The sequence below is a fragment of the Lissotriton helveticus genome, chromosome 8 (genome assembly GCF_964261635.1).
Source record: "Lissotriton helveticus chromosome 8, aLisHel1.1, whole genome shotgun sequence".
NCBI classification, from domain to species: Eukaryota; Metazoa; Chordata; class Amphibia; order Caudata; family Salamandridae; genus Lissotriton; species Lissotriton helveticus.
The window spans coordinates 977,118,943-977,136,500 of NC_136069.1; the positions used below are offsets into that span (position 1 = coordinate 977,118,943).

Sequence of the window (17,558 nt, forward strand, 5' to 3'; positions counted from 1 at the left end):
AGATGGAGAAATTAATTTTTTTCCACCTCTGGAGGACTGAAGTAAGGTGTGAAGTCTTGTCCAAGGGGTTGTACCCTAGGCTGACAAGACTATAAGATTTGTCCCAGTCTGTGCTTTTTGCCACACTGAAAACAGGTTCAGCAGGACCTTGCAGTAAGAGCACCTGGACTCTTGGAGACCTACCCGGCTACAGATTCCAGTCTTGCGCCGCCAAAGGATTTTGAGAATCAGAAAAGTGAGTATGATGGTAAAACCTTGGGCTAGGGGGCAAACTCTTCCCAACAGCTTAGTGACAACAAAATTCAACTTTCCCCGTTTGGAGCTAACGGCACTAAAAGCAACTGCTTTAAGGGTACCCCAAAAACGAGGTTTCGGAACCTGAGGAACCTTGGTGGCTTCAATCTTAGACCTTGACCCGTTGGAAGAGTTTGATCTGTAGGGAAAAAACAGTTGGCTAGTAAAATATTTGACCAGAACGAAGTCATTGGTATATTAGACCTTTTCTTCATCAGAGTCAGCCTGAAAACTAATCTAGATCCTGGTCAAACATTAATTATTATTTTTCAACCATGAATTACTTTTGCTAGGCACTTTTGTCATACAAAAAGTAATGTCTTTGTTCCCCATTTTTCCATTTTAAATTGTTTTCATGTTTTTCTGATCAATGCATTTTAGTTTCTTTTTGTAAAGTGGTTTGAGAATTTTATTGCACAGTTGTTACTTTAAAATTGTCGGAACTGCTTGAACTTAAAATGCATTAATTGGAGGAATTGCCTGCTGCTTGTGCCAAAACCATTAGGGATTGAGCACAGTGTCCATGAGATTTGGGTTAAGGCCTATCAAGAGTCTGTTTATTAAGTTGGTAAGGGACCTTACTTCCTAAAGCAATAGCCCTATGTTTGACAACAGGTAACTGTTTGATGAAAAGAACTAAAGTAGGTTGAAATAATAGTAAACGGGTCATTTCATTTAAATGCATGAAATAATCGATACTTTTGTATGAGAATTGTATTTGTGTATTGATTCAACTTTCCCAGACGAACATATACTACTGAGATTAATGGACAAGTTGCCTTCAGTAACGCTTTATCTGGAAGAGGCATGATCAAGCCATATTCTTTACCTTTTAATTTCCTAGGCGTCAGACTGGATCTGAAAGATTTTTCTTTGAGCAATCCCATTGCAAGCCGGTAGGTGGTATCGGTCAGTTCCGTATTGCTCAAAGAAAAATCTTCCGGAACCAGTCTAGCGCCTGGGAAATTCAAAGGTAAGGAATCTGCAGCTAGATCTCTCTATCCGATACCACTGAACGATTGACACATGCAAAATGAGGAAATGCTCATTTGCTTCTGTCTCTTATGATTTAATTTAATTACCAAACTCAAGTCCTGGGGTGCATCAAAGCAAACCACTCATGCTATACAATTATAAAGAAATGTAAATCTCGGTATAACAATGGCCAATGAGTCTTACTCAGAGTAACAGATGAACACAGACATTTACTTAATTGGAGCTATATCATGATTCAGGTAATGGTGGCGATTAGGGCTCGATGTCATTATGCCTATTGCCAGAAAAGCAATCCTGCTCAGCGCAGCTATTAAAGTGAATCACAAAACAAACATTAAAATGAACAAAACAAAGGGAATCCTAATAATGACTACAACATAATCATTATCGTAACACCACTTCATATTTGGATACTCCATATCTACACTTGTGAAAACATGTAACAAAAAATAATCACATCTTTAACATTTTTTAAATTAGCATTGAAAAGAAGCGTACCAAATGTGGCACATAGTTTAACTAAAGACACATACAGTTTCTTGCTTTTGTATTAGCATAATCACGGAGTATAGGTCCGTAGTCAATTTCCTCAGTAATCTGATTCTCAATTGAAATCATGGCGAGATCTAAGTGTTGGTCTTGTGATACTGGAGAACGCAAATAATTCTTAATGAGTTCAAGCTTTGAAAAACGTTGTTCCCGTGCAGCAACTGTGACCGGTAATGTTAAAAGTATGCGCAGAGCAATAGCAAGATTAGGAAAACCCCCGTTTACAAGTGCATGTGCCAAAATCTCAGTAAGTGTCATATTCGGTTTCACAACGGGAGATAGTACAGTCAGTTCTTTACAAAGTTGTATCCCATCAATATCAGACTCCTTTGAGCTTTTATCGGTTAATACTTCCTGCAAATCCATACAGTATTTTAGAAGATCTTTACTTGATAGACACCGCACTTTCCTTATGTTGTACAAAAAACCAAAGAATTTGTTGTGATGTTGAAGCTGCTCTAATCTCTCCTGTACAGCCTTAATTGCTACATCCAAGGTAGTGTCAAAAAAATGTATTTTAAATTGCATCTCAGGGTCTGTGGTGTATTCACTTTGATCTTCACAGCTGAGCAGCATTTTCTTTTTCTTGGACCGAACTGGAATGGCTTCGGGGAACGTGGGTTCAATTTCCATCTCCAAAGCCAGTTCTCTTGATTCTTTTAATACATTTTCAAAACCTTCATCAGAGCGATATTCTTCCAGAAATAGTTGCGTTTGTATTAAACTTTCTGTCAAATCTGGAAGGCATGGAGTTTGACCTTGTAGAATGTTGACATTATTGATCTGCTGTAATAAACTGTACCAAATAACAATGGAACACAAGAATTTAAAATTGTTCAGTTCATCTGCCAGATTTGCAGCATCCCCCCTTGACATAGGTTCAAAAGTAGAATCTTCTGAAATTTCAAGTAACGTGCTGTATATTTCCCCAGTCTGGAACCTGAATGTTCGTACAATATCAATTATACTTGACCATGTGGTTTGATACACAGTTTTCATTGGCAGTTTGTTGATTTGTTTGGTCAAAACATCACACCGACTTTTTATGCCTGATAAAAACAGGCATATCCTTTGCAACACAATTAAGAATGAACCTACATCCCTACACAACATAGCAGCATCGTTGACCACAAGGTTCAAAGAATGATTACTGCATGGGATGTTAAAAGCTTTTGAGTTCAAATTTAGAATATTTTGTTGAACTCTTGACTGTCTGCCTTTAATGTTCGAAATGTGGTCATATGCTTGCCCTCTCATATCCTTTAGAGGTATACTTAGCCTCTCAAGCTCAGCTAAAATGGCTTGAGTCAGTCCTGCTCCAGTTGGGCTGGCCTGCGTGACAAACCCAAGAAACCTTTCTTGAATGTTAACCTCAGGTTCTACGTTGGACATCTCTTTCTGCTTAATAGATACAAATCTTATAATCATAGTCATTTGTAATACATCACTGATATCAGGGGAGCAGTCAAGAAGAATGGAATAATACTTGGACTTTTTTAGTGACTGCAGAATACACTTTACAAGTTCTTTTGAAATCAAACTAAGCAGTTCATTTTGTATAGTCCTTCCTACGTAATGTTGCTGAGTTTGTAAACTGTTCTTTTTTTTTAAGTGATCCGACATAACATTATCAAACGTTGCAAACATTTCCACAAGTTTCAAAAAATGTCCGTTATTGTCACTGTAAAGAGTATCACTTCTACCATTGAAAGGCAAGCACTGCTGCCCGAGGTACTGAATAATAGCTACAAAGCGCTGAAGGACACTCTGCCAGTGCTGAGTTTCGGTTTTATACAGTCTCCAATCCGTGACGTCTATAGCTGGCTTAGATTCCAGAGTCTTTAACAGTTCAACCCAGCTTTGCATTGCAGCCAAGTGGCACTTCCATTGTTCGTGCTGGCTGAGATGCTCAGCAATGTGTCTCCAGTCATTATAGCCCTCTGATGTATAACTGTTAACTATAGTTGTAAAAAGCTTGCAACAAAAACAAAATATTCTGTTTTTCTTCTTGGAGTAAACTATCCAATTTCGATTGGCTTCTTCACCGTTAGGGAGGCGCCTGATGTAGTGGACTGGTGTAAAGCGACGATCAGATTCATCTTTTGGATACTTGAAGTTTGCCTCAGGTCTCACTGGGCCTTTCCGGACAATCATATCCCTTAATGAGGTAGTGATAACATCTGGCCAGTCAGCTGGGTCTGATAAATCAAGGGCAATTGGTACATTTTCCGGAGTCTGTGGTGGCGAACTGGAGGAATTTGGGAGTTTGACTTCTTCCTCAATATTTGTTTCTTCAGGTTTTATCATCGAGGTTGAAGGTTCTTCATCACAACCTACACGAACTGAAATTATGTCCATGTTCGATTCCGGATTACAGTCACTAGGCTCCTGCTTGATGTCAGCAGGTGTTAGATGTCTGCTAGGTGTTAGATGTCTGCTGAGTGACTCAGCCATTGCTTTCCTCTCCAGCTCTTTCAGCTTCCTCTTCTTCCTGAAAGCTGCTCCTGATGGTTTCTTTCGCGCGGACATGTTGAAGAAAATGATCTACAGTGGCAAATAGACACTATTAAGAAAGAAATGAAACAACATCACTACAGCAGTTTATTCATTACACATTCACTTTTTCTACCGTAGGTGGTACCCACCGAGCCCTCCAAACAAACATCTGCAATTCATGTCACCAACAGAATCTAAGATCAGAAATCACTCAAAATATACTACAGTGAAAAGCAGGAACTCAAAGGCCCTACTGCACCCAAAAATATTATACATGTCAGATTTGAGCAATCCACTCCCAAAAATGGTCTCCTATCAGCAGTAGTGCTGGCAAAAAATTCCACGGTAGCACAGGTGAGCATAACTGCATCAGCAGAAAAAGGAGGAAGGTCGTGAATAGGCTTCACCAGAGATTCACAATGATAGCATGTGCTTCCCTCTGGATGCAGGTGGCAGAGCGCACCCTTTAAACCAATTGGCTTCAAGGCCCAAAACAAGATGCTTGTTGTTTAGTACCCATGCCAACAGATCTAAACTGCTGCACTTCTACACTCCACCTGACCAAACCATAAAAAAAGTGTCAACACTGACCGCACATCTAACACCAAACCACCCTGCCAATACAAATATCCACCTTGCACTACCTATTGACGCCCGACTCCATAATCGATAAGCTTTCTTTACCACCAAGCTATCAGCATAATTTACCTCTACATCATCCATGCCAACTATTGACACCCCCATCATCCTGAAAACTACTCTGCAAGGTGCGTCAACTCAATCAGAAAACATAAAATCTTATCACTGTCCACATTCAATCTCCCTCCCCCTGCCCGATTTCAGAAATCCGAATCGTGTTCAACAGCTCTGCTACACGAGCTCAGTCATACCAAGGAACTGAACACATTTTTTCTGGACGTTTGAATAAAATGCTTGTTTATCTTTTTTCAAAGGTTTTATTAGTATGACAGCCAAATCCATTACTAATGTTGTACCATGCCTATACTACGTCCTATCTGTGATATAAGTTTAAATAAAATGGTCAGCATTTGAACAGACTTGCAACGACTTTGGATTGGGACATGGGGCAATACCTACAATACGCCGCAATAGCCAATTTATTTAAGGAAATTTGGCCCACTTAACCTTCAGTTCCACAGCTTACACAGACACTGGACATTCTACTTATGTGCGGGGTCGGCAAACGGATTGCGTCATTATTGTAGAGGGCGATGAGGGCTGATGCCAGTGCCCCTCCTCCTGGGGCATTTGCAGCCTGGAACTCGGACCTGGAGGAACCCCTGGAGGACAAGGACTGGAGGGCAGTGGGTGCACTCAAGAACACAATATCTTGTAATGCCCGTTTCAGTTTAATTCTTTATAATTACATGCACTGCACATACATGATCCCAATGAGAATACATCGCATGACCCCGGTAGGCCCAGCTCCTGTCCCAGGTGTGTGTGGTGGGGGAGGGCGCTAACTTTCTACACTTGGCTTGGGAATGTCCTCAGGACAGTAGCTTCTGGTCGGACGTAGTGGAACGGATAACAGGCACTGTAAGCAGATGAGTGTGCTTGACACCCAACCACTGCCTACTAGGGCATATAGGTAAACCCAAAAAGTAGAGCAAGATGGCATATAGGCTCCTGCAATTACTTTAGGTGCTGGCTATGCACAGAATGGCAATTGTCTGAATGGGGTTGAGGGCTCCAGAGGTGTCTGCATGGATTCAGGACGTACGTGAGTGGACGTTGGCCGAGGAGATGCACATGAGTCGTCGCCACACAGCTGAAAAACTAGAGGAAGACCTAGGGCTTTGGAGGGAGCTTTGTCATGACCTACTGGCCAATGGCCTTCGGGCAGGCTTCCCGTGTGTATCGCCTGGGGGGAGTGTCTTGGGTGCCAAAGGGGAGGAGGATTACATGCTGTAACACTTGGCCATAGACATTGACTCAACTGTAACCACCGAAATGCATGATTATATGATATTTTCTTGCAAGTATTGAAATGCATACCTGTGTTATGCTATATGTAAAATCTTAAATAAAGTTTTGGGGAAAAATATATATAATGGTCAGCAGAGAAAAGTTCTGACTTCCTGAAATCAGGCTATGACACAGCTTTTTCCTCACACCTAAAAAAGGTAACCAAAATCGGCTAGTTTTATCTCCATTCAAAAGCACACACAACCAACCAATTAAATAAATAAATAAAAACCCTATCAGGAATCAAGGGCGATTTTGCAGCTGGTAAAGAAGACCAAGACCAGGCTAATTTCTCCTTCAGTAGAAATGGACAGTGCTAAGGCCAAAAACTCAGAGCTGTGGGGCTATGCTAAGCTCCAGAAATTTACAGTAGCAGAACATGAGTTTGTCAGGTCCCTATTAAGTCTTCCACAGAGCGGCCATTGTCTACCACAGTTGCTTGAAGTTAAGTGCATACCCAATTGAATCAGTAAGCAAACTTAGACTTTTACTGTACTGGCATAGACTGGTCTAATTATGAGCTATCCCCATAGAGACATTTTCTTGCAGATATTATGCGCTTAAAATGTTTACTGAAAATCCTCTGGTTAGTGTATGTGAAGGAAATGATACATAGGCTTAATCTTGTTTTTCTTTGGACATCTCCTATTCATGCTGCTCCCATCTCTAGATCTTTGTTAAAAGAAAGTTTAAAGTTCTTTTATGGCATGAGAAACTACGTAAATGTAAGCTGGACAGATTCTTAGATTGTAAAGCTGCCCCATCACTTGAACCATTTCTTGATAAGATCACGTGTACTTTAGCTACACAACTGTATGCTGGATTAAAATATGACATTTTGTCAACTAACAGCCTCTGCATTACTAGGGAGTGAGCTTCTGTGCCAGCACTTTGTGTCGGTCATGCAGTCGGGAAACTGAAATTTTACACCATTTCCTCTTTTATTGCAGTGCTTAAACAATTTGTCGAAAAAAGTGGATTCAACCGGTTTGTGGTCTCCTAGAAGTTAGACGGTATGAGCATGCTCTAAGAATTTTGACATCCGACGCGAATGAAATGATTTTCATTAGAACTGCCAAATTTCTATCTTCTTCAAGGGACTATCAGGCACATGCATCAAAGGATTTTGCAATCGCAAAAGGTGCGAATCGCAAAAATCTGCTGTTTGCGATCGCAAAATCTGCTTTTGGAATGCATGAAGGGTGAAGGCCCTCGCAATTTGAGAATTCGCAAATATTTGCGAATTCTCAAATTGCGATTGCATTTAAGGAATCGCGTTTTGCGATTCCTTAAATGCAATGCATGAAACTTTAAAAAATTGCGATTTGGCAACGAGGGGGAGCAAATTACCATGAGGTTGAACCTCATGGTAATTTGCAAAAACTTAGAAAAATGCACTTTTGTGCATTTTTCAAAGTTTCATGTTGTGCACACACATGCCCTTGGGGCATGTGTGTGCACAACATATGGGAAGAGATTGATTTCAGGGGTGCAACAGGGTGTCCTTTGGACACCCCTGCACCCTTGAAATCGCATTCTCAATTTGCGGTTCGCTAATTGCTAATCGCAAATTGAGAATGTCTTCCCATTCATTCCTATGGGCCTCTAGGCCCATAGGAATGAATGAATGGGGAGGTATTCCTTAATTGCGAGTCGCAATTTGCGAGTCGCAATTAGGGAATATTAAGAAATCGATTTTTTTTTGCGGTTTCTTGATGCATTGCATTTTGCGATTCCTTAATTGCGAATCCTTATTTTTCGCAATTAAGGAATCGCAAAAAGCAATATTGATGCATGTGCCTGTATGTGCTTTCTCCCTCTTTCAGAGCCTTGCACATGCTCAGAAAGGCCTAGCTGATAGAATGTACCTGCTCCTAGTGTAGAACTGTCAGGCTATTCTTACTGATGTGTTCAGTTTAATCTCCTCTCCCACTTTGTGGAGCAAGCAAATTTCGTATACCCATATTAGTCAATACCCATGCTTGTATGTGCCAGGACCTCCCCCCTTGGTTTTATGCGGACTATGTAACAAATGCATATATAAGGCCCCTGTTCTCTGTACTCCTCAGAGTGTCTCTACAGTGGCCTGAGGGCACTGTATGACGCAGTCTCACTCAAGTGAGGTTATTAAAAAATTTCTTTTCATATTACAGCTTCCGTGCCAATGTCTTCTTTGCTAGTTTAAAGGACCAGGTGTATCAGTGAACCCCTTAGAAGGTTTTTATGTCTTCAAATGGTGCCCAAACGTTGACCTCATTGGAGAAGCGGCTATCCAAGTGAGTGGTCTTGATGGGAGACAGGAATCTACTGAGGAGGACAGGACAGGAATCTACTAAGGAGGTACCCTGCGCACAGAGATTCTTCGTCTCTTCGGCCCAGTATATTTCTGGTCTTCCTTATCTGATCCTCCAAGTGTTTGCCACTCCAGAATGAGAACTTCTTTGGCGTGAGTATTCTAAAATGACTGTTAGGTCACTCAGAACGTGGCAGTGAGAGGCTGGAGATTTGTGCTTGGTAAAGTCGTCGACATTTGATTGGTTTGTTTGGCCAAAGACTTTGGAATTTGGACATACATGAATTGCAATTTGTATAGGCAGGTAATGAGGAGATTATTCTCTGAATTGTGAGAACTTGAACGGCACACTTTGAGTCAAGTGCTACTTTGTGTATAATATTGTATATCTTACAATATTTTTGGCATGCCTGTTTTTAGCACACTTTGTAGAAAGTGTTGCTGTCTTGGCGGTACCAATATGGATTTAGAAAGAACTCAGCTGATTCCCCTAGAGGGGATACCTAAATAGGTTTAGGTATATTATAAAAGGTATTTCTTCCATGGTGACTAAGTACACCATGGAACTAAATATGTACATAAAAAGGATCCTGGTCAGTGCACTTAGTAACATTCATAAGTGGTGATATGCAGAGCGCTTTTTGAGTTTTCTGCCAGCCAAAACTGGAAAATTTGGTGTATTTTAGCTGCTTGAATTTGGAACAGTCTTTGGGCAGTTTTTGTACAGTCTTTTGGACTACTTTTGAGAGAAACAGTCTTTGGGCTGTTTTTGCGCAGTCTTTTGGACTACTTTTGAGACCTTTTCTTGTAAATATGACTTGCAATTAGTATTTACAAGGTTTGGTTTAAGTACAGTCTGTGGGCTGGCTCTTGGTTTTGTTTTAAGGGTTGATTGTGTGTTTGAATGTCTATGTGGTTTGACACCAGTGGTGCTTGTGTGAGTGAGTAGCGATTGCGCTCTTTGTGTAAGAATGGCTAGCCTTAAGCGCGCTGTGGGTTGTATGGCAATAAAACATGGGCTTTTACCCAGCGTGCCATTACAACGCTGTTTTTACAACGCAAGTCGTTACAACGACTTGCGCTGTAAGCGCTGGATAGTGAAATAGTTTAATTTTCTATTCCAACTCCAGCCCACGTTACAGTAGGGAAGGTGTTGGAATAGAAAATTTAACTATTCCCTATCCAACAGCGCCCTCCAGCGCAAGTCGTTGTAACGACTTGCGTTGTAAAAGCAGCGTTGTAATAGCAGCGCGGGGTATTGCCCGCGTTGTTATGGCTGTTCCCCGCGCTGTGTTGTGTGTTCTGAGCGTGTGACCTCCTTCTGAAAATGTCTGGAATGAGCTCAATATGTTTTTTTTGTCATCATTCTGTTATGCAAATGTCATTGAATGAATTACATTAAAAAAAATATAGAAATGAATTATGTAACATATGCTAACTAGCTGCACGCTACCATTAAATTGACAAAGTAAAACTATACATGTATGCAAATTGCCACAATGCTAAAGATAAAATTAGAATTCACATTCAATAGGAATAAAATAGGCCTCATAGAAAGGTGAAAAAAATGAAATTGTGTGCTTTACAATAACTAGGACTAAAATACAAAATGTTACAGCATTCTCCTTAGATACATTGTATTAGATATTAAAAGACATTCACATAATCGGAGTGAATTGGTTGTTGCTGAAATGAACACCAGATTACAGTACGATGTTTGTGCTGGCTTGAAAGGCGCGAGATGTTGGCGCCTGCTGGTCAAGAGCACAGCTGAGACAATAACACATGGCTTTTCTTGGTCCCAAGCCACAAGGAAAACTGCTGGGTCAACTAGATGTTACGTTAGTGCAAACCTGGTATAAAGGCGTGCATTAAAGACTGCTAATTTTAAAATTTAGAAAAGACAAGTTTCATTATTTTGGATAACAGAGACAAAGATTGAAAGAAGGGATTTGTTTTCTTATTGCCTTTTTAATATGCACATCCGTGGTTCTGATGTTAAATAATTACTGTCCTTTCATGTTTCAGTAAGGCTTTTGTGTTTAGTGTTATAAATGAATGCATTTAAAGGTGATAGGAAAGGAATGAGGCTTGCTTGTCATATGTGGAACCATCAAAAGGGTTGGTGATCATTGTTAAAGAAAAAAAACTATATGAGGAATTTGTTTTTGTTAAAATAAGCACTAAAAATCGTTTTTGATCCCTATAATATCCAATACTCCTACTGTGAATAATTTATGACTCCAAGCATCAAAGTTGGAGTTTTAGCAGTATTTTAACCACAAGGTGGGGAATAAAATGTGAAATGTCATTTTACCCAGGCGTACAAAACTCATTTTTTAAGGGTGTACCTTATACATTTCTGATCCCCCATTCCTGGGATATCTAGAGGACACTCTGGGGGTCCCTAATATGCCAAAACATTGTAGGTTATTTATTTTTTAGTGTCCCTAGCACCAAAGTCGAATTTGGGCAAACTTTACTTTTTAAAATCAGTTCTGCCACTCAGGGCAGTTTTCAAACTGATCTCGGGCTTCAGTAATGCACACATCTAAATATAGAACGAGCAGCTGACCTCTATACTGCTAGAAAAGCACACCACACCCTGCACACAAATGAAAATAAGTATAAGAAACCAGCAGAAGTTATTATCCTACCTTTAAATCATTGGCAAACAGGAACGGAACAGGACTGCTTTTCAGCGGTCAGTCTCCAGAGTTACTTTGAATTGGAAAAATCGCCTTGCACAAAATAGGACAGCTGTTAAGGGTTACAGGTCGAGTTCTGCATTTAGCAGCCTAGCAGGGCTAAAAGCAAGGTTTTTTTGACACTTTAACCTCTGAAAAATTCTGAAAGACGAGATGAGAGCGCAGGTAGAGGAAGAGAAGCTTTGCTTACTATTTTTGGCATCAGCAAGTTTTTGCGCAGTCATATGAACAGAAGGAAAAACTAGTGGTGTATGTGGGCCCCGAGTAGAGCGTAGCTCTGCCATGTATATAAAAATAATGGTTTTAGCTTTAAGAATATTATGCAAGGGCTGAGATAAGGAGGCAATGTGATTTAGTTTGCATTCATCCGCCCTCATGTTACACTAGTACAATTGCTAAAGGAATTGGTAGTTGGTTATTAATGTTTTCTAGCTAGCTCAATGTGCTATTTACCTCATACAAGTTTGTTTGTGCCCAGTTGCCACAAATAGGAGTAGATAGTGTAGACAGAAGGTAAACCTGTTTCAGGTTTCCTACTGTCGAAATTGGGGGAGGAGGTTAGCTCCAGTGCAAATTAAGGGTAAGCAAATGTATGTTTTCTCTCTTTTTTTCGCACTCTCTTTTGAGCCTGTCGAAACTGTCTGGGAAACGGCCATGAAACATTTAATTGGCTATTCAGTAATTCTGTTTTAAAATTGTTAGCATTTAATAAATTGAATATATATATATATATATATATATATATATATATATTTTTTTTCTTCAATTTATTAAATGCTATATATATATATATATATATATATATATATATATATATATATATATATATATATATATATATATATATATATATATATATATATCGTAAGTATACAACTCCGTCCACTTCCACCAAAACCTCGGCGGCGAAGAAGGAGAAACGAACCACTTCTTTGTTTAGGCAAGATGTTTTAATTCAACCTTTTCAGCAGCATTTAGACAGATGACGCGTTTCGGGCTCAGGCGCCCTTGATCACATAAAGGCTGTAAATGATTGAAGCCATTTTTAAATAATATGCCCTTCCCACTCAGGTCACATGTTCAGCAGATTAGTAATAAACATAGCAAACAGACTGCATGATTTTTATATATATATATATATATATGCTATGTTACTGCCCTTCCTGTCTGATGAAATTATGAAAGGATGAGTAGTCTAGGTTGCTTTTGCCTTATTTGACCTTTAAGGGGAACGAGATGTGGGTAGTTTTTGTTCTAAAATTCTCAGATGATAACACCATTATTGTTTATGCTATTCTCATGCTACATACAGTTTTGCAAGGGCATTGCTCGTCATTTATTAGCTAGTCTGTGTAAATAAGCTGACAGCCCTTATTAGAGCTGGTGAATACTGATGTTGCATAGCCTGGATCGTGAAAAGTAGAATGCAGGAAAGACGCCCATGTGATCCTCAACAAACATTTTTTTAAAGAAAATATTGTTTTATAGGAGTTTGTTTGTCACAACATGTTCTGCTGAAGAAATGTATGCACCAACTATGTTGAAGTTTTTTTTTAGTTCTTTATGTAACAAGAATCCCTGTTAAATTAGCAGTTTTAGATTTTCCTGCTGCACCTATAACATGAGAGCATGGCTCTAAGCGTACAATGTAGGTGTCTTTATGAAAGAAAAATCACTTTAGAAGTGTCTGCAGTCCTGTACAAATAGTGAAAGATTATGATTTATGAAACACAAGCTTCTTGCGTGTTCTAAAAATTCCCCTTTCTTGAGGGTTCTTCAGATGAATAATATAGAAATACACAAATGTAAGGATTTAGGGTATGTCTGTATTGTTTTTCTTTTTTCCTCAGAATTTAGTAAATGAATACAGACTTCCTTAGCTGCTTCAAATAGTGTAATAGGTCCAGTTTTGTTTTACTCTCAGATAGATGAAGTGGATCTTAGGTGCCTTGCTAATGTATGGGGCGCCCCAAGACTTGGAAAGTATTTTGAGACTATCCTCTCTGTTGATAGATTACTTGTATGCCTTGTCTAAAGACCTTTTGTTCTGTCCACCAATGGATATTTGCTGCCTTACATCCATTGCCAGAGGGGCCCGGACATCAGATCCAGCCTGGGGAGTCAGCACCAGTCCAGCTTGAAGCCAAGGTGAAGGTAACCAGCACAGGCGTTGCTGGCAACTAGGACCTCAGTGAAGGCGGAATCACTGGGATGTGAAGTGTGTACCCCTGCCAATGTCTTGGGCGAAAAACGGGGTCACAAATCAGAAAGGAGAAGTCGTGGATCAAGTTTTTGATGCCCAGCTGAGAGAGTCACAGACCGACAAGGCGGCTTTTGCTTGAGGTGACCCCCTTTTAAAACAAGGGTTGCTTCAGGGATCCCAGAATTAAGCCTTTGAACCCTGGTCTCAAAGTGAAAAAGTCTGCACCTCTGTTTGTGGATCAAGGGATACCTGGGCACACTGGGTACAATCTGTGGCCCCAACAAAAGAGCAGTGTACCAGCGGAGCAATACAGGAGTTAGGGAAGGACTTGAGTTTAGGGTACAGGTGCTGTGCCTTTGGTGCCTGTTAGATCAAAGTGAAGAAAACTGGTGCACTGCCCGAGACACTGGATAGTATCGTTGAAAGACTTTTTCTTCTCAAACTGAGCCGTGATTATTTTTTTTTTAGTTGCGAGTTGTGCAGCTCCACCATAGGAACCACAAGAGCCTGCCTGTGAGGCTCAAACGGACACAAGGAGAAGATTCCCCTCTGGCTGGTTGTACAGCGGCTTCAATTTCCCAAGGACTTCTTTTAGTTAGTAATGTACCCTTTCGTTCATCCCATTTTTGAGGAGGAGCAGCCCTTTGTGGCTCCTCACCCTAATTCTGATGGCCCTGTGTGGTCCTCCTGGTCCCCCGGAGCCAGGATAATACGGCTGACTGCTTTAATATTTGCATTAGGAATAATGTTTATTCTGCAGGAGAAACGTTCATCTGGGCAGCTGACAAATGTTACTTTGCCCTTTCATTGAGTATATTGATTCCCCATCCCTCATAAAGGGAACACTGGAAAAGTCTATTGAAAATGTTTTTTACATAGAATTGGACTAGATGGTTCTAGGATTTGCTTTCTGCTTAGGGTTGGAAAGTATTGTTAGTTCTGTTTGTGATAATAGTCAATGCTCTGTTCCCTTTGTACTCCTGCTTATACCCTATATATACACGCTTAATGAAATGTTTAGAATGAAAAAGGCCCACCTAGCAATGGATTAGGATATTGATGAATTCATGAGAATAAATGTGCAAAATATTTTCTATGTTCCTTCTAGATCATAGGGATGTCTTTAGTTCATGCTAAAAGGACTATCTGTTAAAGATTGCAGGAATCGCTGTTAGCATGAGCTGAAAGCCATTTTGGTCTTGGCAGCCATTTTAGTTAGCCATGTGCTCGCCATGTGCTTTCTCCCTCTTCCAGAGCCTTGCACATGCTCAGAAAGGCCTAGCTGGTAGAATGCACCTGCTCCTAGTGTAGAACTGTCAGGCTATTCTTGCTGATGTGTTCAGTTTAGTCTTCCATCCCACTTTGTGGAACAAGCACATTTTGTATACCCATATTAGTCAATAACCATGCTTCTATGTGCAAGGACCTCCCCTTGGTTTTATGCTGACTAAGTCTCCTACAGTGGCCTGAGGGTACTGTATGACGCAGTCTCACTCAAGTGAGGTTATTAAAAATTTTCTTTTTGATATTACAGCTTCCGTGTCAATTTCTTTCTTTAAAGGACCAGGTGTATCAGTGAACCCCTTAGAAGGTTTTTATTTCTTCAAATGACAATGCATTTTTTTTATGTGTTTTGAAAACCTGCAAAGGAAGCATAAACACACACTTTGTACTTATAGTCGTTGCTTACGAGAAGCAAGTCTGGCAGTAACTGCCTCTTTTGCTGCTAGCCTTGCTTCTGCTAAGCAAGGTCTCTAAGTACAAAGTGGCTGTTTACGCACCATTTGAGGGTTTCAAAACAAATGAAAGGCACTGTCATATTGAGGACAATAGCTCAAACTCTCCAAAATGCGAGACCTATTGCATTGAAAATGCTTTATTTTTGTGGTTACAAGATATTTCGCAAGCAGCCATGTAGGTGAATCCTAAAAAACGAGCATTTGCAATGCAAGAGGTCTCACATTTATGGAAGTTCGAACTATTGGCATTGTAAATGACAATTCCTTTTATTTATGATTTTAAAACATAAAAAAAGACTTTGTCATTACAATGCCAATAGCTTAAACTCGTAATAAATGCGAGACCTACTGCATTGTAAATGCTTGTATTTACTAGCGCCCATGCAGCACTTTCGCCTGTATGGAGGCATTGCACCATTCTTTAGCTAAGCCGCGTCTAAAGAAAGGGGCATGGCCGACCCCCCTACTCCTTGCTAAATTATCAGTGGCAAAGCATGAAGACTAAGGACTTTTTATCTATGCAGCATATCTCAGTAATTCACTGATATGTTACACACATCTAATCTTGCACACATTTTTGTGGTGCTTCTTTTTCTCTCATTTTACCGTGCATAGATAACACTCTCAGCTGCTAGAAGTGTACTCTTTTCTCGCAAATTGACCATAATCAGTAATTTGTAGCAGTATATGTATGTTGCCTTCTTATGTGTACACACATATAGAAGCTGGGTATCCGAGCATAAATATGTTATCAGAAAGCGCAAATTACATAATAAGAGGAAGCGTTATTCTCTCAACTTGCAATTGATCTTGCCATATTCAGGAACTATTTTGTTGGCCTTTTACCTACAAGTAACTGCATATACCATGTCAAGCACACGTATTAAATGATAAATAAATGCGAGTTATGCTTATATGTAGCAAATACATGGCTCTGCTAGGAAAGCTCAATTGGTAATGCAAGGACTTAAAAAAAGGTTTGTGTATCCGGAGGCCACAGATTTGAATCCCGGTTGGCAGGCTGGGAAATAGTATTGTGCATTTATTCATAGTTCTATGAAGCCCAGCCCGCAATAAAAAGCACTGTGAATATATGTCAGGATTTCAAATAGCATCACATAAAGGCTACCAAAGTTTAGAAAATTAAATGTATTGCACACAGCAGAAGACAAGCTGCATCAATCAATCAATCAAACACTTGTAAAGCGTGCTACATACTCGTGCGGGTCTCAAGGCGCTGGGGGGGGGGGGACTGCTACTGATCGAAAAGCCTGCTCTTGAGAAGTCTTCTGAAGGCCAGCAGGTCCTGGGTCTGTCGTAGGCCGGTAGGGAGAGTGTTCCAGGTCTTGGCAGCGAAGTGGGAGAAGGATCTTCCGCTCCCGGTGGTTTTCCGGATGCGTGGAACTGTGGCGAGGGCGAGGTTGTTGCGAGCAGCGGAGGCTGCAGGTGTAGAAGCTGAGTCGGCCGTTGAGGTATGCTGGTCCGGCGCTGTGTAGGGCTTTGTGTGCGTGGATGAGGAGTTTGAAGGTGATCCTCTTGTTGACGGGAAGCCAATGCAGGCCTCTGAGGAGGGGTGTGATGTGGCTGCGAAGGGGGGCGTCGAGGATCAGTCGTGCCGAGGTGTTCTGGATGCGTTGTAGCCGTCTTAGGAGCTTGGTTATTGTTCCTGCGTAGAGGGCGTTCCCGTAGTCCAGTCTGCTGGTGACGAGGGCCTGGGTGACGGTTTTTCTCGTGTCTGAGGGGATCCATTTGAAGATCCTGCGGAGCATTCGGAGGGTGTTGAAGCAGGAAGCGGAGACGGCGTTGACCTGCTTGGTCATGGAGAGGGAGGAGTCTAGGATGACCCCCAGGTTGCGTACGTGTTCGGTGGGTTCTGGGGCTGTTCCTAGCGATGTTGGCCACCAGGAGTCGTCCCAGGCTATGGGGGTGGGACCGAGGATGAGAACCTCCGTCTTGTCTGAATTCAGCTTCAGCCTGCTGTCCTTCATCCATTCGGCGACGGCCTTCATTCCTCTGTGGAGGTTGGCTTTGGCGGTGTGGGGGGTCTTCGGTGAGGGAGATGATCAGCTGGGTGTCATCGGCGTAGGAGATGATGTTGAGACTATGCTGTCGGGCGACGTGGGCGAGTGGTGCCATGTAGATATTGAACAGCGTCGGGCTGAGGGATGATCCCTGTGGAACGCCGCAGATCATCTTGGTGGTCTTGGAGCGGAAGGGTGGGAGGCAGACGCTTTGGGTTCTGCTGGAGAGGAAGGATGTGGTCCAAGCCAGGGCCTCCTCTTGGATTCCGG

The 17,558-nt window shown here is 41.2% G+C and overlaps 1 protein-coding gene across 5 annotated transcripts in view; it reads right to left on the reverse strand.

The window, feature by feature from the left end:
* RIOX2 (ribosomal oxygenase 2) overlaps window positions 1-17,558 on the reverse strand; it is a 905,982-nt gene that overhangs the window by 702,109 nt on the left and 186,315 nt on the right. For 2 of the 5 annotated variants that reach the window (XM_078657812.1, XM_078657814.1), the window contains one exon: window positions 1,343-4,383. The exons of the other annotated variants lie outside the window; for them this stretch is intronic. In XM_078657812.1, the coding sequence (XP_078513938.1) occupies window positions 1,810-4,368 (2,559 nt within the window). In that variant the 5' untranslated portion in view covers window positions 4,369-4,383 and the 3' untranslated portion in view covers window positions 1,343-1,809. Of the gene's footprint in view, window positions 1-1,342; window positions 4,384-17,558 lie in introns of those variants that run through there. 5 annotated transcript variants of the gene reach the window in all.